At 40.8% G+C, this 27,334-nt stretch overlaps 1 protein-coding gene across 2 annotated transcripts in view; it reads right to left on the reverse strand.

The window, feature by feature from the left end:
- Window positions 1-27,334, reverse strand: part of WRN (WRN RecQ like helicase) — a 202,259-nt gene that overhangs the window by 113,771 nt on the left and 61,154 nt on the right. For both annotated transcript variants that reach the window (XM_075862190.1, XM_075862182.1), the window contains 8 exons: window positions 26,923-27,005; window positions 25,741-25,847; window positions 24,917-25,104; window positions 17,294-17,468; window positions 9,680-9,861; window positions 7,163-7,264; window positions 5,176-5,268; window positions 2,487-2,628 (listed from right to left, as the gene is read on the reverse strand). In XM_075862190.1, the coding sequence (XP_075718305.1) occupies window positions 2,487-2,628; window positions 5,176-5,268; window positions 7,163-7,264; window positions 9,680-9,861; window positions 17,294-17,468; window positions 24,917-25,104; window positions 25,741-25,847; window positions 26,923-27,005 (1,072 nt within the window). The remainder of the gene's footprint in view (window positions 1-2,486; window positions 2,629-5,175; window positions 5,269-7,162; window positions 7,265-9,679; window positions 9,862-17,293; window positions 17,469-24,916; window positions 25,105-25,740; window positions 25,848-26,922; window positions 27,006-27,334) is intronic.

Raw genomic sequence — 27,334 nt, forward strand, 5'->3', positions numbered from 1 at the left:
GGGCACACAAATTGTTGCATTATGTGGTGGCGGCGGGGACGAAAGCCATATTACAGACCTGGCTTGCTAATCAGCCCCCACCTTTCAAATTATTCTTGGATAAATTATCCTATCTATTGAAAATGGACTGGGTAGAGGCCTCTCTCCATAAAGAATTACAGGTCCAACAATTTTTTGAAACATTAATTGCATTACTTCCACAAAACATTCAAATACGGAAATGCTTTGAACCAACGGTCTGGTTCCACGAACAGATGCTCCTGGGGAATGCACCCGTGTAAGATACGGTCAGGGTCCTGGTGGTTGTCTGGTGTGGGCGAGAGCCATGCTCCTTCATGTCCTTACTATTACTCCCCTGTCCCCGCATAGATACGATGGGTTCTGTTGGGGTGGCTGTGTGCGGTAGGCTGGTTCCCGCGGACGCCTCCATCCCTGATTTATGTTTTTCTTTTTAAAATTCAATGGGGTGGGGAATTGCTTACAATTTAAAACAAACGTGAGTGTTTCATCTGCATTGTTTCCTTCATAAGCACAGCGAGATAAAAATTCGAAGTTATTTTGTTTTCTTTTCTCCCTCCCCCTTCTCTCCCTTTCCCGCCCCCATCTACTTATCCTGCTTGACCAGTTAAGTCAATCTCTTGATGATGTGTAATTTGTGTTTACTGGAAATATAACTGATCCTCTGTACTGCTGATTGTAATACATTGTTCCCCCTCCCTTCTTTCCTTCTGTTTTCCCCACAAACTTAATTGTTTGGAAAAAATGTTCAATAAAAAGAAGTTTTAAAAGAAAAAAAATATATATATGGTCATGTCATTTTTATTGCACGGTGAACGCCGTAAAAATGAAACCCAAAAATCAATGGCGGAATTGTTTTGCTTTTTTTTTCCATCTCCCCAAAAACAGCTAATTAATTTTTTTAATACATTATATGCACCCTACATGGGTATTAATAAAAAATACAACTTGTCCCGCAAAAAAAAAAAAGAGAGCCCTCATATGGATAGGTTGATGGAAAATTTCAAAAGTTATAACACTCGGAAAGCAGCGATGAGAAAACTAAAGAAAATTGCTGCGTCCTCAAGGGGTAAATATTGATTTCCATCTATAAATAGTATGCACTGACGATTCCCAAGTGGCAGTCACAATTCTCATTTAACACTCTGTCTATGCGGGATTTGGAGATTTGTATCATAAAAATGGAGCTCCAACCATATATAAGATACAATCAGTACAGAAGTACTAAAAACAAGATGGTGTTAAAAAGGCACTAGAGTAATAAAAACATTTTTAAAGCATACATGTGCTATTTGATAAGGAAAAAAAGTCTCTTTACTAGGAGTACTTCCAGTTTGGAGAACAATGGGGATCTGAATAAATAGCAATTAGCTAACATATTGTTACTCCCACAGACAGTAAAAAGAGTAGGGCAGACGAGGAAGGTTCAAATTACCCAATTTTGCCAGAATTTCTGTTACAGAAAGATGCTGATTTTGAAATGTCCAGACTCCTGCTATATTTTAAAACCATATTTGCATGCTATAGTTCTAAAGTTGTTAAAGGGAATCTTTCAGGACTATTTAGGCCCTGTACCCGCCATCAACCCATTATCCAGGACCGTATTAGATGCCCAAGTAAATTCTTGTGGATACAGCATAATGTAGAAAAGTTTGAAAACAGCACTTGCTCTATGGAAATTAGGTGAAAACAGTCATAGGGTTGTTGCAGCTCCTCTGCAGACATCCCTCAGACCAGTCAGCGTCACTCTGCAGATGAGCGTCACCACCCCCATGACACATTCTACCCAATTTCCATACAGTGAGCACCGTATTCAAGCTTATTTTTCTACATTATGCTGCATCCGCAAGAATATACAATGGCATCATTGGGCACCTATTACCATCCTGGATAACAGATTGGTGGCAGTTTGGGGGCCTAAATCCTCCTGACAGGTTCCCTTCAAAACCCAAGTGTAATACACGTTATGTAAGTATCATCTGTATAATCAGTGCCTTCACATAAGTTCAGCATTTATGTCCCTACAGATACATACAGATTAAAAAGCCCATGCCAACAGCACTGGTTGCAAATATAGGGTGGGTGCACGTCTCTTGAGAACCCTCATGGTGGGTTCAAGTAGTGTCACGTAATATATACACAAGTCAGCACTCCACAGAATGAAGTTATTCTTTGTAGTGCGGACTCCTAACTCTATTATATGTCCCTACAGAAGTGTACGATACCTCATCAGAATAAAGCTGCGGGCGCTTACTATGCAGAACGACGAAAAATACAAAGCCCAGCCTCTGCAGGTCCGTGTTTTAAAGTAAAGGTCGTAATCTCGTATCAGTCAATGGCAGACTAACATGAAACTCCCGTTTCTCTTCACAGAGTTCAGAATCGATAAGCATTTTGCTGTGGAGGGAGCTTTAGCTCATATATTATTCCTGAAAATAGCGTTATTTGTGGTAAAATCACATACTTACTGAACCACGGAGAAATAAGACAGGGACACCAGTTCCAAATTTTTCCCCTAAAGCTTCCACTGCAGAGAACAACAATAAGGCTTGAGGACCAAAATCTTGGAGAGTGTCTTCTTGATCAGTAATTGAAATGTTGTGACTTAATCTAGAGGAAGAAACACACATTTAAAGTCTAAATAGAGGAAAACAATTTTTTTTTCCCATCTGATGTAAGAAGATCTAATAGCCCAATACTTTTTCAGATCAGAACTGCTAGATAATCTGGCATCTTACAAGAGCAACAGCAAGACACAGAGCAGCGATATCAAATATGCGATAACAATTACAGCAATACTTTTCTAGGAATAACTGATAATTCAGAATGTCTGATAATCTGCCACCAGCAAAATTGTGTTGATCAATTTTGGAATTGTACAGCATAGGGCCTAAAATCCCATAAAAATGAAAAGGCATATAATTGGGGGTCATAAGCGTAGAGATGATACTGGAAGCCAAATCGGCTGACCGTTTGTGCAATAGGGGCTGTGTAGAGAAAGGAGGAGAGGAGCTAGGATTGATCCCTGAGAAACCCCAACAGCAAGGGCAAGAGGAGAAAAAGAGAAACCAGCAAATGACACACTGAACGAGCGGTCAGTTAGGAGAAAATCCAAAAGAGTAGTAAGGCCAATTGAGTGGAGTACACCGAGTAGGAGTTGGTGGTCTACAGTGCCAAAGAAATCCAGAAGAATCAGTTGAGAAATCTAAATTAAACTGGTGAATATCAGGCACTAGAGCTTAGGGGTTGCTGGACAAACAACATTGTAAAAAGTCAGTGCCAAATTTTTTGCACTTTTGACAATCCCGACTTCTTTACACTGGGCGATTATCAGTCAGACAAGTGTTCATAGAACGCTCGTTGCTGATAATAATATATGGTGACAAACGATCGAAGAAACGACCGCTCATCCCCATCCATAGCTCCTTGTGACAGGAGCAAATGAGCACTGATGAACAATGTCTTTTTGATCGGCACTTGCTGCACCGGCCGGCGTAATAGGGGCTTTAAAATGTTTTTTGGACAATCAGCTGATTACAAAGTGTCCCCCCTGCGATCTGCTTCAACCTGTGCCACCACAGGGAAAATTTAGCATTAAACACTGCCAAATCAAATCAATTGGTCTGTGTAATGCGGATAGGTCCTCCAGAGCAAGAGAAACTCTGTGTAGCTCCCCTTTACTAACTATATATTCCCTAATAGAGTATATGAAAATGGGTTTTCTAAACCGAACAAACCCTTAGCTCCATCCGCTGACAACATGGCACAGGTTCAGGAGCGGAGTCCACTACATACTCAGTGGGTGCAGGCATTTTTATACAAACGACACCCGCCTGCAATGGCCAGGATAGGTGATAACTCAAATCCCAGCTGTTAAACCCCTAAAATGTCACAGTAAAGAGCGACCGCGGCATCCGGGTGGTTAGAAAGAGGGAATTATTTTTCTCCCAATTTCGGGGGACGACGACTCTTTGATTGCATCACCAGAAACCAGGTGACGTGATCGGAGACTGGTGAAGCCCTCTGCAGTCAGCCCTGGGGACCTGGAAAGGACCACAGGGCTGTCTGTTCAGTATGCCTGCTATTAGGGAACACTATGTGCTGCCTTAACAGCAGCCTGTATTAAAGTGACACAGAGTAATGTATTAGTATACAGGAGTATGCTAATACATTATATAAATATAAATATAATATTACAATAATACAATATAAAGTTGAAAGTTATCCCTTTGGATTAAATAAAAGAAAATGTCCAAAAGAAGTCATTATTTGGCATAAAATATATTGTATTGCCCGTACAATACATAAAAACCTACACATATTGGTTATCTACATTACCGTAATGCCCTAAAGAATTAATTTAAGTTATTTAGCGTGAAACGTGAACGGTATAATAAGTAAAAAAAATAAAATATGTATAAAATCCCTTTTGTCCTATATTCACACCACAAAAATAAATAATATAACTTCCGTCAATTAAAAAGTAAAAAAAATATGGCTGCTGAAAGGAGGAGCGGCAAAAACGTCCGTAAAATAACATCACTGTATTTAACCATTTTAAAAAAAAATTCAAGATGCCAGATTTGCTGTTTATGGTCACCTTGATTTGCTCAAAAAACTGAATAAATAGTGATTAATAGGTCACATGTACCAATAGGTCAATCGTACCAATAAAAACTGCAGCTCGCCCTGCGAGCTGTAGTTCCTTCGATGGAAAAATAAAAAATGTATCGGTCTCAGAATATGGATATGGCGACACAAAGCAACTTTTAACAAAGTGTTTTAATTTTGTAAAAGTAGTAAGACATAAAAAAAATATATAACTTTGACATCGCCATAATTGTGCTAACCTGCAGAATAAAGTTAATAGGTAATTCTTACTGAATAGTCAATGCCGTAAAAACAAAACCCAGAAAACTATGGCCATATTGCGTGGTTTTTTTCAATTCCACCCCACAAAATAAAAAATAAAAAAATGCTCAATACATTGTATGGTATAATAAATGGAGGACTTCCTCGACAATATCTTTGCAGAGAAAAAAATAAAAAAAGAATGTGATGAATTTTTTGTTGAAAAAAAATGTATAAAATAACTAATAGTTTAGAAATAGCAGAAATGTAAAGTTGTCCAGGCATTAGCCTCAAGAGATCATTTACCTGGTCTTGCAGTTATCACAACATTTTTCAGTTCCCATGATGCCAGAAGAGACCTTGCGGAGTTGTTTGTCTTCAAAATGAGACAAGATGATCCTACACAAGGGAACAATGTGAGGTAAATACAAAAGAACAAGAATTTACATGTTAAATTGAATGAAGACAACATTGGACTAAAATTGCCTTCCTTAATTTAATCTTGAGGGACACAATTATTTGGCTTTGTTTAATTCACAGACGGTGATGTCATTCTTCATTAAAAAAAAAAACATACAGGTGCATATAGTATAGAAAAAGGACCATGTCTTCAAATTAGGTTTACGGAAAAAAATCTTGTAAAAAAAAAACGTCTCTCTGCAACAGTCTTCTAAATATCAATACGTTAAATGTTATTTCAATCACAACACTTGTAAGGATGGAACTACGTTGGCCAAGCATATTACCAGTGTTTATACTGTTGTGTCATGCCACCTATGCCTTCGGTTTCCATGAAGAACAAAAACTCCATCCTATGTCACATGAAAATAATCATAGGAAGTGATTTTAAATGTTGGGTAAGGGCACTTTTACATTGCCCAATTATCGGGCAAACGAGCATTCACAGAACGATCGCTCCCGATAATTGCCCCCGTTCATCGACAGATTGTATCGTTTAGGCAGCTGAAACTATTATCGTTGTTAGCAGCACATATCCCTGTGTAAACAGGGAGACGTGCTGCCGACATGATGCAAATGCATGAGCGATCGGAGTAGCAATCGCTTGTCCTCATACTAGCTCCTTGTGAAAGGAGCAAACAAGGGCTGATCTACGAGCTGTCTCGATCAGTGATCGATTACACGGCCGTGTAAGACCACCTTAACTGTTGGATTGCAGCTGCACAATTCATGTTTTCCCTAATAAAGGTTCCTTTCAGAACAAGTTCTGTTTAACATAATGTGAGAAAATAATTTCAGATCAATCCATGGAAAGGATCGGTCGAGTTCCTGGACCGCGGGTGGCCAGAAGCATCTATGTGCAGGGAAACACTGTGAAGGAGCCGCAGTGCTTAAATAGTCGCTGTTGTTTCAAAATATGTTCCCATATCATGGCCAATGCTACTACTTTCAAAACCACAATTAACTATATTTATTAAAAATGTTGTCTTCTGCCTGAAAAATTACTGTAAAAGTACCGGCCACTAGGTGTCTCCCTTCTTTCCATCTTGCTGTACACTGCCTGTTGTCAAGACTAATCCCTCTATAGAAGGAGACACGCCGTGATGGATTACAGGAGGTAGGAGCGGGTCCTTGCAGGCATCAGTTTCACTCCCGGCTCTGACATAGTCTCTTCACTATCCACTGCCCTATTACCCGTGTTTCTGACCACGTGTCAATATACGTTGGTGCAAATCCGACGATTTTCAGAACAATTTTTCACGTTTTACACGCCATTCATCCCCTCTGTAACGGAGTGAATTGTAAGGAGTACTGGCAGCAGATCGGGCCTCTGCGATTTGGTAGAAAACAGCCAAGAGTACAAAAAAACTCCTGGAATCAGCAGTATGTAAGACAGTACATTATGCATTAATTTCACATTTGTTCAAAATAACACATATGCTTTAAATAGCGATGTGGCTCCTTAATACGGAGGATTGGTTGGGGTCCTGGCAGTCAATACCCCACCGATCAGGATGTGATGGCATGTCCAGCGCTCTGTGGTGGGAAAACTCCTTTAAATCCAGTAAGTGCCAGGTCCGAATACCATTACAGCAAATATTGATGATCTTGTCACACTGGGATAAAGCCCTAGCAGGCAGCATTGACTATGCCTACAATATCAGGGTGGCAGCATTTACAACGAGCTGGGTGCCAATCTAAGTCATATGCCTATTTTAAAATTTAGCATTTGACTAGGTAAGATAGGGATGTATAGGCAGCCATATATGCTCTAAAAGCATATATAGCGTGCAAATAAAAGTCAAACAAAATAAAAATCTAAATTGGTTCATACTTCCGCCTGCAACTGCTTGAGTTAAGGTATTTTTCCATCTTTGATAACATTTTTAATTTGTACTCCCGAAAACGTTCATTTTGGATCTCACTAAGTATGTGCCTAAAAAAGAAAAAACAATATCTGTAAATTCCCAACACTTCACTTATGAACACAATAATGCTTTCTACATTTTTTTTAGTCATTACTAGGATGCTACATACACCTTTAAGATTATAATGTGTACATAACCAGAAGAATAAGTATGACAAAAGGTAGAAAACTAGAAAGAAAGATTGCATATTTACAACAAGATTCCCGAAGTTTTTGGATATTCTTTGAGCAATACTGAGCAAGTGTGTTAGAGTGAAGCATTTATTAACTGGGGGTCCAACCATTGACCAAGCTAAACAGTCCGTTTATGTATAGCACGTACAGCTTAAGGCCTCATGCACAAAGAACAGCCTGAACAGCGGTACATGGAGTCCCAACGTTTCCATATTCCAAAAACAAAGATTCCATGTGGCACAGTATGGTGCCTCCATACAACACTAAAAGCCAAGCTTCCAGTGGAGGGGCACCTGCGTAATAAGCACCCGATGGAACATGGCACGATTATTTTTTCTGAAAAATTCATAAAAACCTCCGTCAGAAATCGAAAAGCATACTGAAGTACAGTATGGGCCCACAGATTTTTATCTGTGCCGTATATCGGCTCCTTACAATTTGGAACTTGTACCAGCCCTAATAGGGTCATGTGAATGACGTGGTTTGTTCTTTCATTATTCACTATAGTCATTATTACATAGAAGGTATGTAATATTAAAACAAACAGATTCATTGAAATAAATGGTGCTGTTTTGGAGATTCTGATGTCAGCTTGAATCATGGTTACAATGAAGCGATATTGATTTCTATGGTGCTTTACGATTTCTAAGATTCCGAGTAGAGTGATTCCTTCGTGGGAACCATTGGGGCTCATAGCTCCAATACAAGCAGCTATGTGACATGTTAGAAGATGAATGCTCTGCCTCCTATATTAAGTATGGGAGCTAGCGCTGTATAAATGCTCGGCCTCCTATATTAAGTATGGAAGCTAGCGCTGTATAAATGCTCGGCCTCCTATATTAAGTATGGGAGCTAGCGCTGTATAAATGCTCGGCCTCCTATATTAAGTATGGGAGCTAGCGCTGTATAAATGCTCGGCCTCCTATATTAAGTATGGGAGCTAGCGCTGTATAAATGCTCGGCCTCCTATATTAAGTATGGGAGCTAGCGCTGTATAAATGCTCGGCCTCCTATATTAAGTATGGAAGCTAGCGCTGTATAAATGCTCGGCCTCCTATATTAAGTATGGGAGCTAGCGCTGTATAAATGCTCGGCCTCCTATATTAAGTATGGGAGCTAGCGCTGTATAAATGCTCGGCCTCCTATATTAAGTATGGGAGCTAGCGCTGTATAAATGCTCGGCCTCCTATATTAAGTATGGGAGCTAGCGCTGTATAAATGCTCGGCCTCCTATATTAAGTATGGAAGCTAGCGCTGTATAAATGCTCGGCCTCCTATATTAAGTATGGGAGCTAGCGCTGTATAAATGCTCGGCCTCCTATATTAAGTATGGGAGCTAGCGCTGTATAAATGCTCGGCCTCCTATATTAAGTATGGGAGCTAGCGCTGTATAAATGCTCGGCCTCCTATATTAAGTATGGGAGCTAGCGCTGTATAAATGCTCGGCCTCCTATATTAAGTATGGGAGCTAGTGCTGTATAAATGCTTGGCCTCCTATATTAAGTATGGGAGCTAGCGCTGTATAAATGCTCGGCCTCCTATATTAAGTATGGGAGCTAGCGCTGTATAAATGCTCGGCCTCCTATATTAAGTATGGGAGCTAGCGCTGTATAAATGCTCGGCCTCCTATATTAAGTATGGGAGCTAGCGCTGTATAAATGCTCGGCCTCCTATATTAAGTATGGGAGCTAGCGCTGTATAAATGCTCGGCCTCCTATATTAAGTATGGGAGCTAGCGCTGTATAAATGCTCGGCCTCCTATATTAAGTATGGGAGCTAGCGCTGTATAAATGCTCGGCCTCCTATATTAAGTATGGGAGCTAGCGCTGTATAAATGCTCGGCCTCCTATATTAAGTATGGGAGCTAGCGCTGTATAAATGCTCGGCCTCCTATATTAAGTATGGGAGCTAGCGCTGTATAAATGCTCGGCCTCCTACTGCATAGTTATGGACAGCTGTAGCAGGAACGTTGCTGTTTAGCAGCAAAATCCTGTTATTACATTATTAAGAAAATACTTATTTCGCAACCTCCTGCACTAGAACGGTTTTTATTATATCACTGGAGGTACACCATAAATGAACCGCAAGCTAAAACTTTTCTAGCATTCCCATAGGAGCCTGTTTCCTAACTCAAGATAATAACCTGACTTTTTATGCAGAATGGATCTTAGACCTTTTATTTTGTTAGTTAGGTGGTGTAATACGGAAATCTAGTAAACTATCCTCTGCTATACCAATACTTCTAGTTACCTGTTAAACTTCATATCTGTGGGAGCCCATAGAACATGACAACTGCTAGGAAGACCATCTCTACCGGCTCTGCCAATTTCCTGATAGTAGGATTCCATTTCTTTAGGGGCTCCATAGTGGATAACTTTACGGATGTCTGGTTTATTGATACCCATGCCAAATGCAACAGTAGCCACAACACACTGGAAAGTACAGAAAACACTGGTCATTATTACTCAACAGGTGGTACTATGGTATTGAATAGTTAATTGGGATATTACCCTCAACACTAGAAACCGCTTCATATATGATAATATATATTATATGTTGTGATGCTGCTCTTCTCCCCTCCCCCCCAAGACAAACCCAACTTGTATATTTGACTATTCCATGCCAACTTCTCACCACTACATTGACTGCAGAAAATCTACAGCTCGTGGAAACCCAATGGACTGTTATTATGCAAGGCCCAGACATATTAAGGTGCACAATTATGCACAATATTAGGAATTCACATGGGAAGCTCTGGTCTTCTCCGGAGTTCCCCTTGTAAGCTACCAGTACAGGTATATTATGTCCCAAAATAAAAAAGGTAATGACCAAGCCATTTTCTTTGTTTTTCCATCGTCGCATTCCAAGAGCTATAACCTTTTTATTTTTGCGTCGACATAGCTGTATAAGGTCTTGTTTTTTGCGGGACAAGTTGTACTTTTTAATAGCACCATTTTGGGGGACATATTATTTATTGATTAACTTTTGTTAACTTTTTTTTGGGGGGGGAATAGAAAAAAACCTGAAATTTCGCCACTCTTTTTCGCGTCTTAAATCAACGGCGTTTACCGTGTGATATAAATAACACTAACTTTATTCAGCGGGTTGTTACGATTGAAACGATACCAAATTTGTATCGTTTTTATATGTTTTACTACTTTTACACAGTAAATAACGCTTTTTTTTCAAAATTATTTGTTTTCGTGTCTCCATATTTGAAGAGCCGTAACGTTTTTATTTTTTCGCCGATGCGGTTGTATGAGGGCTTTTTTTTTTGCGGGAAGACTTGTAGTTTTTATTGGCACCATTTTTGAGTAGATGCGACTTTTTGATCACTTTTTATCACATTTTTGTAAAGTCAGGATTCACAGAAAACAGCAATTTTTCCATAGTTTTTTATGACATTTTTTACGGCGTTCACCGTGTGGGTTAAATAATGTAATACATTTATAGTCGGGGTCGTTACGGACGCGGCGATACCAAATGTGTGTAACTTTTTTACTTTATTTTGTTTTTTTAATAGTAAAGCATTTTGTAAGGGGAAAAGCTGGGTTTTTCATTTTTTTTCTCATTTTTTTTTAAATTAACTTTATTAAACTTTTTTTTTACTAGTCCCATTAGGGGACTTTAAAGAGGCTCTGTCACCAGATTTTGCAACCCCTATCTGCTATTGCAGCAGATCGGCGCTGCAATGTAGATTACAGTAACGTTTTTATTTTTAAAAAACGAGCATTTTTGGCCAAGTTATGGCCATTTTTGTATTTATGCAAATGAGGCTTGCAAAAGTACAACTGGGCGTGTTGAAAAGTAAAAGTACAACTGGGCGTGTATTATGTGCGTACATCGGGGCGTTTTTACTACTTTTACTAGCTGGGCGTTCTGATGAGACGTATCATCCACTTCTCTTCAGAACGCCCAGCTTCTGGCAGTGCAGACACAGCCGTGTTCTCGAGAGATCACGCTGTGACGTCACTCACAGGTCCTGCATCGTGTCGGCCACATCGGCACCAGAGGCTACAGTTGATTCTGCAGCAGCATCAGCGTTTGCAGGTAAGTAGCTACATCGATTTACCTGCAAACGCTGATGCTGCTGCAGAATCATCTGTAGCCTCTGGTGCCGATGTGTCCTCGCTCGTCTGACACGATGCAGGACCTGTGAGTGACGTCACAGCGTGATCTCTCGAGAACACGGCTGTGTCTGCAGTGCCAGAAGCTGGGCGTTCTGAAGAGAAGTGGATGATACTTCTCATCAGAACGCCCAGCTAGTAAAAGTAGTAAAAACGCCCCGATGTACGCACATAATACATGCCCAGTTGTACTTTTACTTTTCAACACGCCCAGTTGTACTTTTGCAAGCCTCATTTGCATAAATACAAAAATGGTCATAACTTGGCCAAAAATGCTCGTTTTTTAAAAATAAAAACGTTACTGTAATCTACATTGCAGCGCCTATCTGCTGCAATAGCAGACAGGGGTTGCAAAATCTGGTGACAGAGCCTCTTTAATATGCAATTCTCCGATCGCTATTGTAATACACTGCAATACTTTTGTATTGCAGTGTATTACTGCCTGTCCGTTTAACACGGACAGGCATCTGCTAGGTCATGCCTCCGGCATGATCTAGCAGGCATTCGCTCCAGGCAGACCTGGGGGCCTTTATTAGGCCCCCGGCTGCCATTGGAGACACAGACACTCGGCGATCGTATCGCCGGGTGTCGGTGGGAGAGAGAGGGAGCTCCCTCCTTCTCTCCAAAACCACTCAGATGCGGTGCACGCTATTGTGCACCGCATCTGAAGGGTTAAACGGGTGAGATCGATACTAATATCAATCTCACCCGGCAGAGCAGGGACGCCCCCAGCCCTTAGCTGCCTCTAGCAGCTGAGAGCAGGGAGATTTGACGCTCCCTGCTCTGTTTACTTTATCCTGATGCAGCGCCGTGAAAAGGCATATCCATCAGAATAAAGCCCGTTAGTGGCCGCCGTTAAAAGGCGTATTGGCGGTCACTAACGGGTTAAAGCAAGTTTCCAAAGATTTCTTGTGTTTGTTAAAGTTCTATACCTTACCTTTTTTTTTTCACGCATTTATCTATCAGGCTAGTTACTTCCTCCCTGATTCACTTATTTAATCGGTGAACTACTTTACCAAACAAACAGGTGGTGAGGGGCCTCCCGTTTTAGCGATCAAAGGAAGTCCCAGCATTTGGACACCTACCGATCTAACATTTATCATCTATCCATGTGTATAAAAGTTACTGGTTAAAAAACACCATTTAAATTGTATATACACATGACTAAACAAAATGTTTTACAGGAGTATACCTACAACTGTCAGATGACCCTAGTTTAACCCCTTCCCGCTTTGACCACTTTTGACCTTCCTGACAGAGCCTCATTTTTCAAATCGGACATGTTTCACTTTATGTGGTAATAACTTCGGAATGCTTTCACCTATCCAAGCGATTCTGAGATTGTTTTCTCGTGACACATTGGACTTTGTGTTTCTGTTAAATTTTTATCGGTACATTTAGTATTTCATTGTGAAAAACAACAACATTTAGTGAAAAATTGCAAAAATTAGCATTTATCTAAATTTAAATGTATCTGCTTGTAAGACAGGCAGTTATACCACACTAAATTGTTGCTAATTAACATCCCCCATATGTCTACATTAGATTGCCATCATTTTTTGAACATCCTTTTATTTTTCTAGGACGTTACAAGGCTTAGAACTTTAGCAGCAATTTCTCACATTTTCAAGAAAATTTCAAAAGGTAATTTTTCAGGGACCAGTTCGTGAAGTGGCTTTTAATGCCTTATATATTTAAAAAAAAAAAAAACCGTAAGTCACCCCATTTTAAAAACTTCATCCCTTAAAGTATTCAAAACAGCATTTAGAACGTTTCCCTTTAGACGTTTGACAGGAATTAAAGCAAAGTAAAGGTGAAATTTAAAAATGCCATTTTTTTTTTCAGAAATTATTTTTTTTTAATCCATTTTTTTGTAACACAAAGTTTTACCAGAGAATCGCAACTCAATATTTATTGCCCAGGTCCTGCAGTTTTAGGAAATATCCCACATGTGGCCCTAGTGTGCTTATGGACTGAAGCACAGGCCTCAGAAGCAAAGGAGAACCTAGTGGATTTTGGACCCCAAATACCCCAAAAGTGACCCCATTTGGGAAACTACACCACTTAAGGAAATTATCTAGGGGTATAGTGAGCATTTTGACCCTATAGGTTTATTGCAGAAATTATTGGAAGTAGGCCGTGAAAATTAAAATCTAAATTTTTTTCAAAGAAAATGTAGGTTTAGCTAATTTTTTCTCAATTCCACAAGGACTAAAGGAGAAAAAGCTAAATTTGTAAAGCAGTTTCTCCCGAGTAAAACAATACCCCACATGTGGCCATAAACGTCTGTTTAGACACACAGCAGGGCTTAGAAGGGAAAGAGCGCAATTTTGCTTTTGGAGCTCAAATTTAGCAGGAATTGTTTGCGGACATTTGCAAAGCCCCTGAGGAACACAAAGAGTGAAAACGCCTAAAAAGTGACTCCATTTAGGAAAATGCACCCCTTGAGGAATTCATCTACGGGTGTAGTGAGCATTTTGACCCCACAGGTGTTTCATAGATTTTATTAGAATTGGGTAGTGAAAATAAAAACAATCCTTTTTCTTCAATAAGACGTAGCTTTAGCAGAAAATTTTTCATTTTCTCAACAAATAAAAAAATAACCCCAACATTTGTAAAGCAACTTCTTTGGAGTACGGAAATACCCCATATGTGGTAATAAACTACTGTTTGGGCACACGGCAAGGATCAGAAGAGAAGGAGCGCCATTTGGCTTTTGGAGCATAGATTTTGCTGGATTGGTTTCCTGACACGATGTCGCTTTTGCAAAGCCCGTAAGGTACCAGTGCAGTGGAAACTACCCAAAAGTGACTCGATTTAAGATACTACACCCCGTGAGGACTTAATCTAGGGGTGTAGTGAGCATTATGACACCACAGGTGTTTCATAGATTTTATTTGGGCAGTGAAAGTAAAAATTACATTTTTATTCCAATAAGACGTAGCTTTAGCTCAGAATTTTTCATTTTCTCAAAAAATAAGAGAAAAAGCACCCCAACGTTAGTAAAGCAACTTCTCTGGAGTACGGCAATACCCCACATGTGGTCATAAACTGCTGCTTGGGCACACGCCAGTGCTCAGAAGAGAAGGAGCCCCATTTCACTTTTGGAGTGCAAATATTGCTGGATTGGTTTCTGGCGCTATGTCGCATTTGCAAAGCCCTTGTGGGACCAAAACAGTGGAAACCCCCAAGAAGTGACCCAATTTTGGAAACTACACCCCTCAAGGTATTCACCTAGGGGTGCAGTGAGCATGTTAACCCCGCAGGTGTTTTGCAGAAATTAGTGTACACTCGATGTTGCAGAGTGAAAATGGGATTTTTTTCCACAGATATGCCAATATGTGGTTCCCAGCTTGTGCCACCATAACAAGACAGCTCTCTAATTATTATGCTGTGTTTCCCGGTTTTAGAATCACCCTACATGGGGGCCCTAATCTTTTGCCTGGACATTCGACAGGGCTCAGGAGTGAAAGAGTACCATGCGAAATTGAGGCCTAATTTGGCGACTTACAAAGTATTGGTTCACAATTGCAGGGCTCAGATGTGAAATAATAAAAGAAACCTCTCGAGAAGTGACCCCATTTTGGAAACTACACCCCTCAAGGCATTTATTAAGGAGGGTAGTGAGCATTTTCACCCCACACGTCTTTTCCATAGATGATTGTACTGCGGATGGTGCAAAGTAAAAATTGTTAAAAGTGTTTTCCCGGGTATGGTGATGCCATATATGTGGAAGTAAACTGCTGTTGGGCTCAGAAGGGAGGGAGCACCATTTGGAGCGTGGATTTTGCTTGGTAGTAGTTTTGTTTGAGTATTACTGGTATTATAATGGTTTATAATGTGGGGGTACATGTAAGCTGGGCAGAGTACATCAGGGGCATAGTCAGGTGGTATAATAATGGGGTAAAAAAAACACAATAAAATAATCCATAGATATTTATTACGCTGTGAAACAATCCTTTCTGCACAGGCCAGTGTCGCACTAATAAATGGTCCTTTCTTATCCCCCTTTTGGTCCACACTCCGCAGCTTTGCGGTTTGGGGAATATTGCTGGGTGTGTTGTCCTGGTAAAATACGGGCACCCTCGCTTCCAGCAGATATATGTTTGGGCCCTACCCTTCCTGGTTCCCTATTTTTAGGGCCTTGATAAATCGCCTCTTGAAACAGAAGAAATGTTCCCCTCGTGCCTGCACAGCTGCATATTTTTATTTCCTGACTATTGGAGCCTTGACTAATTTTATTTTTTCATAGACGTAGTGGTATGAGGGCTGTATTTTTGTGGGACGAGCTGTATTTATTATTGGTACGATTTTGGGGTACATGCGACTTTTTGATCACATTTTCTACTATTTTTTGGGAGGCAAGGTGACCATAAAGCAGCAATTCTGGCATAGTTTTTTGGGTTTAGGTTTTTATTATACAGCGTTCACCATGCGTTATAAATTACACGTTAACTTTATTCTGTGGGTCAGTACGATTCCGGCCATACCTAACTTCTAGCCCTTTTTTATGTTTTATAACGTTTTGCACAATAAAATTACGAGACGGGTTTTAGTTTTTATAGGTAAAATTTTTGGATACATGCGACTTTTTAATCACTTTTTATTACGATTTTTGTAGGGCAAAGTGACCAAAAAACAGAATTACTGGCATTGTTTTTTACGAGTTTTTTTTTTACGCCGTTCACCGCGTGGAATAAATAACATAATATTTTTATAGCGGAGGCCATTACGGACGCGGCGATACAAAATATGTATGGTTTATTATTATTTTTTCAATAATAAAGGACTCGATAAGCGAAAAAGGGCAATTGTGTTTTATTTAATTACTTGAAACTTTTATTATAGTTTTTACAACTTTTTTTTTGACACTTTTTTTTTAGTCCCACTAGGGGACTTGAAGGTCCAACTCGCAGATTTTTTTTTCTAATACATTGTGCTACCTATGTAGTGCAATGTATTAGATTTGTCAGTCATTCACGGATAGCAAGCCGATTAGGCTTCGCCTCCGGGCGGGGCCTAATTGGCTTCCGTGATGGCAGAGCAGGAGGTCATTATTAGGTCTCCTGTTGCCATAGTAGCAGTCGGCAGCCCTGGGATTGAAGGGCAGAGCTGCCGATCTGCTGAAAACCACAAAGATGCAGTTATCGATGCACATAAGGGGTTAATGGCAGGGATCGGGGCTAGCTCCAGTTCCTGCCATTATGGACGTCAGCTGTAACATACAGCTGACATCCACCGCTGATGACGCCAGCTCATCTCCTGAGCAGGCGCCATCTTGTCGACGGCTACGGAAGCCTTTTAGGCCCCGCCTCCAGGCAAGGGCTGGAAGCTTTCTGTACTAGGCACACCAGGTGGCCACTATTAGGCCTCCAGCTGCCATTGCAGCCACCGATACCCCGGAGATTTCATTGCTGGGGTGCCGATGAGTTGCAAATACCTTAAATGCAATGATTGCTTTTGACCGCTGCATTTAAGGGGTTAAAGACGGGAATCAAAGCGAACTTCGGTCCCCACCATTACAACAGGATGTCCGCTGTAAGATACAGCTGACATCTGGGCATGATGACACCGACTCAACTTCTGAGCCGGTGCCATCCATTCGTCGTAAGTATATGACATTTTGCAGGAAGCACTGGCTTTCCATGACGTATACTTACGACAAATGTCGGGAAGGGGTTAACATTCCTGCTCAATAAACAGGCTTAGTCTCTTTAAAGTAAAGCCACAAATGTACCTGTATTTCATCTCGCATAAAGCGGTGATGTACTTCTCTCCTAACTTTGATCCCCATACCAGCATGATAAGTACCACACGAAATGCCCAGTTTGTGCAATTCCGCAGTGACCTGTTCCGATGTTTTTCTGGAGGGGCAGTAGACAATAGCAGCTCCTTCAAATTCCCAGCCAGATCTAAAAACAGAAATAAATAAAAATGTCATCCTATATTATTATAACTAAGATAAATATCTAATGGCAACATGGTGGCATACACTTATCAGTCTTTTGTGGTTAACCCGTTATCTATGTAAAATTCCATTGTTCATGCCTGGTGTCTTTAGTACTGGACCACAAATGCTTTGTACCCATCCATGATCACAGAAAGGTAACTCTTTCCATTAGTGCCATCTCTACTTATGGTGCAAACAGAAAAAAATCTGAAGGGCTCGTGTACGTAGACTGTGTATACAGCATTCATACAAGTCTATGTGCTCAAACTGTACCTAAGTGTGCGAGTTTAAGGTATTTTCTTATGGCATGCTCCAACCCATACCGTATTACGGAGCTATTTTACCCTAGAACTGCCTGGAGTGACTATGGGTCCCCTAATGTAGATCTGTAGTGCAGTCAGTCCACCACCATTGACGTGTGTATGAAAACCAAGTGTACGTTTTTTGTTTTTTTTTTGTTTTTGTTTTTTAAAACAGTGTAACATTTATTGATGGAGGATTGATTTAGGAGTTTACATATAGTTTTAGATCAAACTTTAATGTAACTTGCACATCTAAAGAATTCAACTGTTAAAAAAACATATACAAAAATCAATGTGGTTAAAATATGTTCTAATTTACAAAACGTTCTCTTTAATTTTGGTGACAGAGTCCCTTTAAAGCTGTAGTTAAATATAAAAGATAATATTTATCCGGAAAGGTAACAGTTAATGGGGAAAAGTTTGTAAAACCAGGCTGGATGTGGGACTTTAGCACTGCATACAGCCATCCGAGTATACAAATTATGCCAATTACCACCCGATGAGTCTTCAGACTCATTTTACTCCTAATGATATGTTTGGTAAAATGATCCGCTTACCTGAAGGAGGCCCTCAGAGAAATTATTGACATTAAATTTGTGTTTGGACCTCAAGCTCTACCATCTGTGACAACATCTGTGTGTTTTTCTACCTTGGGTGAAATTTGATAGATGTCTGAAGAAAATAGGTTAAGTCGCCTATGGGCAATTCTGTCTCTGTGCATCAGCTGCAAATCAGATAGCAAGCTCCTCAGAATAGCGGGGGGTGTTATTGTTCTAACAAAAATATATGCTATTCTCCAATAGATATTTTGAGACCACTTCACAGAAGAAAAAAAAATGTGCTCACCAATACATCTAAAGTGATAAAGACTATTCCTACTTAGAATTATGGTGAAATTAAATGGGGTAAATGAACAGAAACCGCCCCCTTAAGAAAAAGCAAATTACTAAAACATATACAAACATTCACAAAACTGTTCTCTTCAACTCTATGGTAAATTATTTTATTTGTTATGCGGTCACCTCGCCTGACATGTCTGATCTAGTAAATACAGAACTTGCATTCCCCATAAAATAACAATTCTGGAGAATCTTTTTAAAGAACACTGCGTTGTGCCGTTCCTCTATTATTCCTCCAGGAAATTCATGAATAAATTGGCAACTGGGTGTTACTATTCCCCTTGTCAAAGGGGCATGCTCCTACAGAATCTGACAGTACTAACAGTTTCAAACTGTGTAGGGACACACCCTGTTGACAAGGTGAATGGTATTGCCCAAGTGTCAAATGATTTACACATTTCCAGGAGGGGAAGCAGAGAAATGGAACAATGTAGAGTTTTAAGAAAAAGTGCTGCAGCATGGTTATTTTATAAGAAATGAACGTTTTGTTTTTACTAAACAGACATGTTTTGTTTTTGTTTTTTAAATAAAATTTATTTTAGGTGTTTTAAAGCAACTTTTAAATTGCCTTTGATAAAAAAAATTTTTTTTACAACTTTTTAAGATATAGCTTCTATGTGCTTCAGGTCAGCTGCACTGACGGCTCCGGTGAAAGCTAGTCCTGCGTGTCTCTGACACACAGGATTGACCTAATATCGATCACATCTAATTTCATGAATGTTCAAAGGTATACATAGCTTTTTAAAGTGTGAATTGTGCCACTGAATACCAGAGTAGTGAAATACTTGTTTCTAGGGGCATACTGGCAACAACCGTGTAACAACCGCGACCGTACGCCATCTATTCCCCCATTACCCCCCAATTGGACATAAAATTTACAAGATGTATACCCACCTCAACGCACCTCTTAGTTTCTCCTCTCTGGGTCCCCTTATGTCCGTTGTACACGACGGAGTGCCACTTTGGCCATTTTTCACAGTATGCGTTGCATCCATAAGTTTACACTGACCCATTCACTTTAGCGGGTGAATCGGGTCCATGAAAACAGACCCCACTTTCCCATCCGCGGAGAAGATAGGACATGTCCCATCTTTCCACGGATCACGGACGGGACCCGGCCGACACACGAGGCATTAGGCTTCTTTATCCAGCGGCTCATAATACAAGGTTGTGACGCTGAGAAGCTTTAAGCCCTTATGTGCTTCAAAAGTTGGGAATCCAGCCGAAATCATGCTATGATTAAGAACTTGTCAAGCTCGAAAAACACGTAAGCACTGTATTTCTGTTATGCGCTTTTATACATGTGAAGAATAAAATACTGGTTTTTATGGTCGCTCACTGTGCTGGATTCTGTCCTTTTGAAGCATTGAAGTTTAGGTCCCAGCATTTCGAGATAAGCGGGCTAACACGTTTTAATCTTTGGAAAGTCAAACTCTGCTGGCGCTGGTCATGGGCGATTGTGTTTGCAACAGGGCCTTATACGCAGCGCAGAACTCACCATCCTGAGTGCTGTGTCACATACTAACGTCCTGACGCTGCCTGGCGTCAGTACATTGTAGAAGAAACTGGTAGTAAGACGGACTATGAACCAGACATACATGACTCTATTGCTCTGCTCAAAGGATTTGCTCTATTATAGCAAAAAGGGGATAAAAAGTATAAATATTAGTAGAGACTCTCACTCAAGGTAGCCCACGATGGAAGAGTGCATAGCAAAACTCCATGCTTTATCTTTGGGAGTCAGGATCCAAACTGCCCTGCCAGCTAACACTCTGCCTGATATGTGCCAGCTAACCGTCTCACTGATATCCATCCCAACACAGTCTCTAACAGGCACAAGCTCACAGAGCAGCGCTGGCTGAAGTCTCAACCTGCTCCAACATCTCGCCCTCTGTACACCAGCTCTATGAGATTTACATGGGCTGTGTTCAGGGTCGCCTAGCAATGATACTCTGTACTGTTGCAGCGACACCTTCCTAAAGGATCAGCACGACCAATGTAAACTGAAGGGGTCTCTCAATTAAACGGCAAGTATCCCTTTACAAGTCTGTTCAAAGTATAGATAGTATACTATAGCTAGTAGGGTCAATAAAACGCCTAGATCGCTTGATAGTAAAATTCAGATTGATTTTACCAGTCACTGTACTAGCCAAAAACAGCTGTTAGCAAAACTATATTTATTATGGTATTAGGCGGTTCCATGACTAATATAATATATGTAAAATATAGGTTGCATTACGTTAACCCCCCCCCCCCCCCCAAAAAAAATGGAATTTTAAAACCCATTTGCGCATTGTAGGGAAATAATCTGCTCAAATTGAAGGGTTCGCTGTGGATTTTCAAATCCACAGAATGCTTTATTCTGCTGCGGAAAGGTGGCAGATCTTACCTTCCGCATTACAAAGCATGTTACAGATTTGCTGTTGCTTTTTCCACAGTAAATCCCCATGTGAAAGTGTAATGACAGGAAGGAGGTGAAGGGAAAGTGAGCCCTAATCTACCCACCGCCCTGTCCCTGCCTACTTGCAACGACCCGCCCTAGGCGACGAGGTACAACTGGGCGGCGGTCCCTACACTGTCTAAGTGCACAGGAAAACAAACAGGGAACACGCAAGGGAAGGGGCAGTAGCCACGGAACGCCACGAGGAAACGGAGCGGCGAACGAACAGTCAGGACCAGGACGAAGTGAGTACACCCGAGCGGGCACGGAGACAGAAGCAAGCCAGGGGCAAAGCAAAGCAGGTCAAGCAGACCTGCAGCAAGGCAGAAGCACGGCAGAAGCAGGCTGGAGCAAGCAGCAGTGGGGCCAGGAATCCAAAAGAATTACAAGCACTGATGGAGAGCACAGGGCAGGTAATAAAGGGCAGGGGGCGGAGCTAACTCCGACAGACCAGGCCGCGATAGGCTCTCCCACTCCTGAGCCTGCCACCCTGGTTGGTGGGAGATGGTGTCAGTCGAACAGGTCTGGCCTCAGGTGTGGATTGATTAATCCCAGGAGTATACCTAGATGAAGTACCTGGCAGATCCCTAACAGAAAGTGGCTTAAAAGTCAGCATGTTTTATTTGACCTTTTTATATGGCACAGATCTCCAGTTCAGGACATTCCAAGCAGACCTGACCAGGCTGGAATCATATTGAGGGCAGCTATTCTACCGCAAAGTAAAAAAAAAAAAAAAAATGTATACTCACCTCACCGCTCTTATTTGTTTCTCCTCTCCTTGTCCCCTTAGGCTCCATTAGCATGCCGCAGCGCATACAAGGTTCTGACGCCGAGCAGCATCAAGGCCTTAAATGCTTAAAAAGAAAAGAATCCAGCCAAAATCATGATGCTATGCTTAAGAGCTTGTGAAGCTCGAAACACGCAAGCAGAGTTTTTCTTTGTTATGCGCTTTTCTACATGTGAATAAATAAATACTAGATTTTATGGTCACTCACTGTGCCGGATTCCCTCTTTCTGAAGTATTAAAGTTTAGGTCCCAGCATTTCGAGACATGTGGGCTTCACCATTTGTATCTTGGTAAAGTCAAACCCTGCTGGAGCCGGTTCTGGACATTTGCCGCGCCACAGGTGCAACAGGGCCTTATAAGAGACGCTGCACTCAACATCCTTGGTGCGGTGTCACATACCACGTCCTGACGCTGCCTGGGGTCAGTACTTTGGATAAGCCATGGCATGCTGAGGGAGCCTAAGGGGACCCGGATGGGAGAAGCGAAGAGGAACAGTTAAGTTAGAATACATTTTTTTTTGTATGATGGAGAAGAAATAAAGAAAGAAATTAGAGGAGGAAATGTCATTAGGATCTCGAAGTAGTGCAGCTTCTGGGTTTAGACCTACGGTATAGCATCAAGCAATTATTTCTCAGCAAGAGGTGTACTTAGAGAAGAGACGGGGCTGTAATGGCACCCCCTTTCTGGCTCACAATTCCACTTCTACTCCATCCAGGGCATGAAAGGTCATGTACTTGTTCTGTGTGCTTTCCTTATTTCCTAGAATTTCTTGCAAGATCTGCTTGGCTACTTTTCCCCCTTGTTTGTAACATTGCAGTACTCATGGAAAAGAGCCATGCTTAGGTTCTCCCCAATGATGGACCCTACAGCAGCTACATGGACTTTATTAGCTATTTATTCCTTTGCTGTGAAGTTTTCACATTTAAAAACATTTACATTTCAATATTAAATATGCTGTATATACTTTAACGTTCAATACCTTGGAATCACTCAAAAATTTCCATGAAAACTCATCATTTTATTCACCAAAAAGAAGACATTGACAAGGCTAGACTGAATGATTTTGTGTGTGGCCCGTGTCCCTCAATTAACTCTAAAGAGAAAAGGATTTTACAGTGAGTAAGAAAAATCCTCTTTTCTTATTATTTTGATTGGGTGACACAGCAACCTTGGGACGTCTAAAAAACAGGCTGCTGGAAACAGAAAGAAAAAAAAAAAACAAGGATAAAACACCTCCAAGACCTAGTGATCAAGAGAGTCATATCAGAGTTTAAAGGGGTTTTCAAGTCCCTAAAAATTGATGGTCTATCCTATCGTCCGAGCAACCCCTTCAAAACAGCTGATCTGCGGGGGTCCCGGGAGTCAGACCCAGAGCGATCAGCTATTGATGGCCTACCTTAGAATAGGCCATCAATATTTAGGGACTAGAAAACCCCTTTAAAGCTAAGGTGCTATACAGGAGGTTGGCCAAACACAGGAAAGAGAGTTGTATGCATGCTGCACAAAGGACCTGCCTATGTCACAGACAGAGGTGAGTACAAGGTAAAACGTCTCCCTGAGACTCAGACAAATGTGTATAGACCTGGGAGCACCTGTTTGTGATAGTGAATCCCCATTTATATGTATTTTATTTCATTTTTGTATTTGGATATATGAATAAATATGTATAGTTATTCCTTACTGTTTTTGTCCTGTGTTTTTTTCTCCTTGTGGTGTAAATTTGTTGTTGCACACAGGATACTATAACCCCTTGTAATAGGCCCATCTAGGATAGGTGTTCCAATGTATAGGTTCTGCAAGAGCACATTGTAACAGGACCAGCACAGACTATGAAGCAGGCTGACCAGTGGCACAAACCTGTGGCAAACCGTGATGCGACGCAGCAATAACGCAGTGCTGCAACGCAGAAGATCCAGGGGCAAAAAAAATAAATAAGAAAGGCACTCAGTCTCCATCCAGTCCGACACAGCAAAGAAACCCAGGGGGCTCCCCTCAGTACAGTCACAATCGCCAGGAACGTGGAAGCCTTTCCTCATTTCCTGCAAGTGCCGGACTCTCGTCTCCTCGTCAGTGGAGAAGAGAGGGAGGCCCTGAATTAAGTAGGGTATACCCTCTTCAGCATATTCACCTGCCCTCAAAAATCTCTGCTCTTAGGATTCCAAATATGATCAGGAGGGTAACCAGTCAACATGGTAGTGAAAGTGATGGTGGAGAGCATTCTAAAATTTTGGATGACCATGAGGATGACAGGAAACAGAGAAGCTATACTGCTCTGTTTCATTTGCCTTCTGTGTGGAAGGCCCCAACAGTGTAGCCGAGTTAACACGGATTGCCTTTCTCAGAATAGAAAATAGGGGGTAAGTGGAGAGTAGCAAAAAAAATCTAAAAAAAGAGCAGACACCTGTTCACACAAAGTGTTTTGGAGGTAGAAAAAAATATTGTAACAGATTTTGAACAACCTGCGCGATTTTTCCGTTGCTTTCGCAGCGTTTTTAGCCCACTGCCATTGAAGTTAATGCAAAGACCGCAAGCAAAAGTTTCTGCATCACAATCGGCGTCAAAAAATGTAGCACAGTATCTGCAGAGGGGGTATAGTCTGTGTCGGAGGTGTGCGTTACAAGAAATAGCTTACTACTGTAACAAACCGTGCACCTGTGTGTCCATCACATGACCAGGACAGATATTTATCCACTGAAAGTAAACAATTATGGTTCATATAAATAACTGCAAGCAGAGATCTTGAAAACGGAGGTATATACAGAAAGTATATTGGAAAATTGTAGAACTATTTATTATATAAGGAATAACACTTGAATGAAGACGAAGCTGCTGTGAACTGTAACATCAGGCACAGCAGCTACTAAAAGTACGGAGATGAGCTGTGGAACCCTAGCCTTAGACTTTACTCTTGATATACCAGACAGGTAGGCATGACAAAATGTTTATTTCATGATTCTTGAGGACTGTTTAGATTGGTCTTACCCTTGCTTTTTAATAAGAAACTGTTGAAGATCTCGAGCGATGTTTGAGGTCTTCCGTGCAACTTCTAGGTACAAGTTTGGACGATCAAAACTAGTGCAGGTGATCTGTGGGTCACGCAGGTTTAAGGATGCTAATATGTCATCACGTACAGAGGGGCTTGCCGTTGCTGTCAAAGCCACCACAGGCACCTGTATCAGAACAAACAATAATTTAGTGCCTAATTTCCTAAGACCACATCTCTTAAGCCACCCGTTTTAATACTGTAAATAGTTATAGTACCTATACTTTCAAATAACTTTTGACCCACCGATCGCTAAAACGAAGCGGCAGAAGTGCTTAGGTGCTCGCTGTGTTTTTGCTCGGCTTTCCCCGGAACACAGCCGTCACCCGCTGAGTATGGCGCACGCTCAGCCTGTGAGCGCGCTCCATACTTCCCCTTAACCCTTACAATGTAGTAAAGTACAGAATAACAGAAAATGATAGAATACTAAAAAAGAATAAGCGTGTTAGGCTAAGTGCAGGCTTTTTCCATACAATAGTGGTAAAAGCTTTTTGTAACCAACTGTTTGAAAACATATTGTACAATATCCAGTTTGTAAAAAGATATTTTTGCCTGTCAGAAAGTTTAAAACGCGACAAATTTATTAAGAGGTGGCTGCCTTTAAATAAATTTGGTGCAAATCTCCCTAATTTCCTTTTTAGGGGCCTAAAATAAGTCATTATTAATAAATGTGAGCCGTTGTATGGATCCAAGCGGTGTTTGCAAGAAAGTACTCATATTCATTATAAAATTGAAAAGACCGGAAAGTAAGTACAGTTCTTACCGAAGGAAGTAATTTCTTGAGTTTTCCAAGGCACCGGTAAGCACTTCTGAAATCATGTCCCCATTCAGAAATACAATGTGCTTCATCGATGGCAATAAGGCTTATACCTACAAATAAGGTAGAAGAAAGGGTGTTTGTTCTGTATATTCTGCAAACTCAAAAGGAGGGGGAATGCTGTATAAAACATTTATTTTGTATCTCAATGCATTCTATCGTTATAACTCTATCAGTCTTAAATTAGTATCCGCACTGCATTTTGAGTTATCATTCTAGAGTTGTAATGCTAGCATTATAAAAAGCACAAAATCAATCAAATTACAGACAAAATAAATAAGAATTTGAAAAATCAATAAAAACTTCTGAAGAACCAGAAAAGATATGTCAGGGGAATGAACCCATAGTATATCAGGTAAAAGCAATAAGAAAGGAATAAAAAGAAAAGGGGGATTCTAATGAGATTCTTACGGATTGTCATAAAAGTGGAGAAAAGTATATATTATTGGGAAGCAAAAAAGGCCGGTAATCCAATTTCACATATACCATGAACCGCCAAGAATACCATGTTCTAAACATTCCCTTAATTTGGGGGCAGGTAAGCTTAAAGGGAGTGTCACCAGAACTAGCAGGTGCTAACCTGATTTTCACTTGGTTTATCTTGTTCCCCAGCGTGACTACGGGGCCAGGTGTGAACTCGCTGAGTACGCCGCATGGCCCCTGTCAATCACAGCAAGCATGGAGGGAGGGGGGTTGAACAGGGCAATGGCGCGCTACCATTTTGGAACAATGGAGACGCCCTCGTTGCTCCAAAATGCTAATTTGCATACATTTAATAAGAGTTTTTACTGCATTCTAGTCACGCTGGGGAACAAGAGAAATAAAGTGAAAAATCAGGTTAGCGTCATCTATATTAGTACACTGCTAGTTAAAAACGGACTTCTGGCGACAGACTCCCTTTAAATATTAGAGACTTGCAATACGTTTTGTTACCAGGCTGTTAGTTGCCTATGGATACAGACTATTCTGTAGCCCGTGTAGAAGCTAAAGGGACTTATTTCTTGCATGCTGCAGAAGGAGGGATTCTGCTAGTAAGAGTATAGTAATACATCAACTTGCGGTCCTCAGGCATGCGTTTAGTGCTTTTATATAGAATTAAAAATAGAATATATAAAAATGATCGCATACCATAATTGTTATCTAGCTCTTGAAGCAAGGAAATCCCACCAGAACAAAATTCAGGGGTCATATAAATGACTTTAAACTTTCCCCTGTAAAACACAAAGTAAAAATAAGAGCAAAATTCAACAAAAAAAATAAATTGATTTTACCAAACATTATTATAATGGTATTCAAACATACATGAGGCTAAAAAGCCTTTAACACACGTATTCACTACGAGGGCCCCTGCACTTCATCAGTTTCATCCAGTCATTTTAATGAAATAATCATATCATACAGAAGTGTTTCCCCGAGGTCCAGCCATTCTTTAGGTAAGAGTGCCCCTGTAATTAATAACTACCCCTGTCAATCCAAACACTACACAGCGTTCCCATTCTTACCTTCCCTCTTTATTGTAGATATTCTTAGGGGAAGTAGG

The sequence above is a fragment of the Rhinoderma darwinii genome, chromosome 1 (assembly GCF_050947455.1).
Source record: "Rhinoderma darwinii isolate aRhiDar2 chromosome 1, aRhiDar2.hap1, whole genome shotgun sequence".
Taxonomy (NCBI): Eukaryota; Metazoa; Chordata; class Amphibia; order Anura; family Rhinodermatidae; genus Rhinoderma; species Rhinoderma darwinii.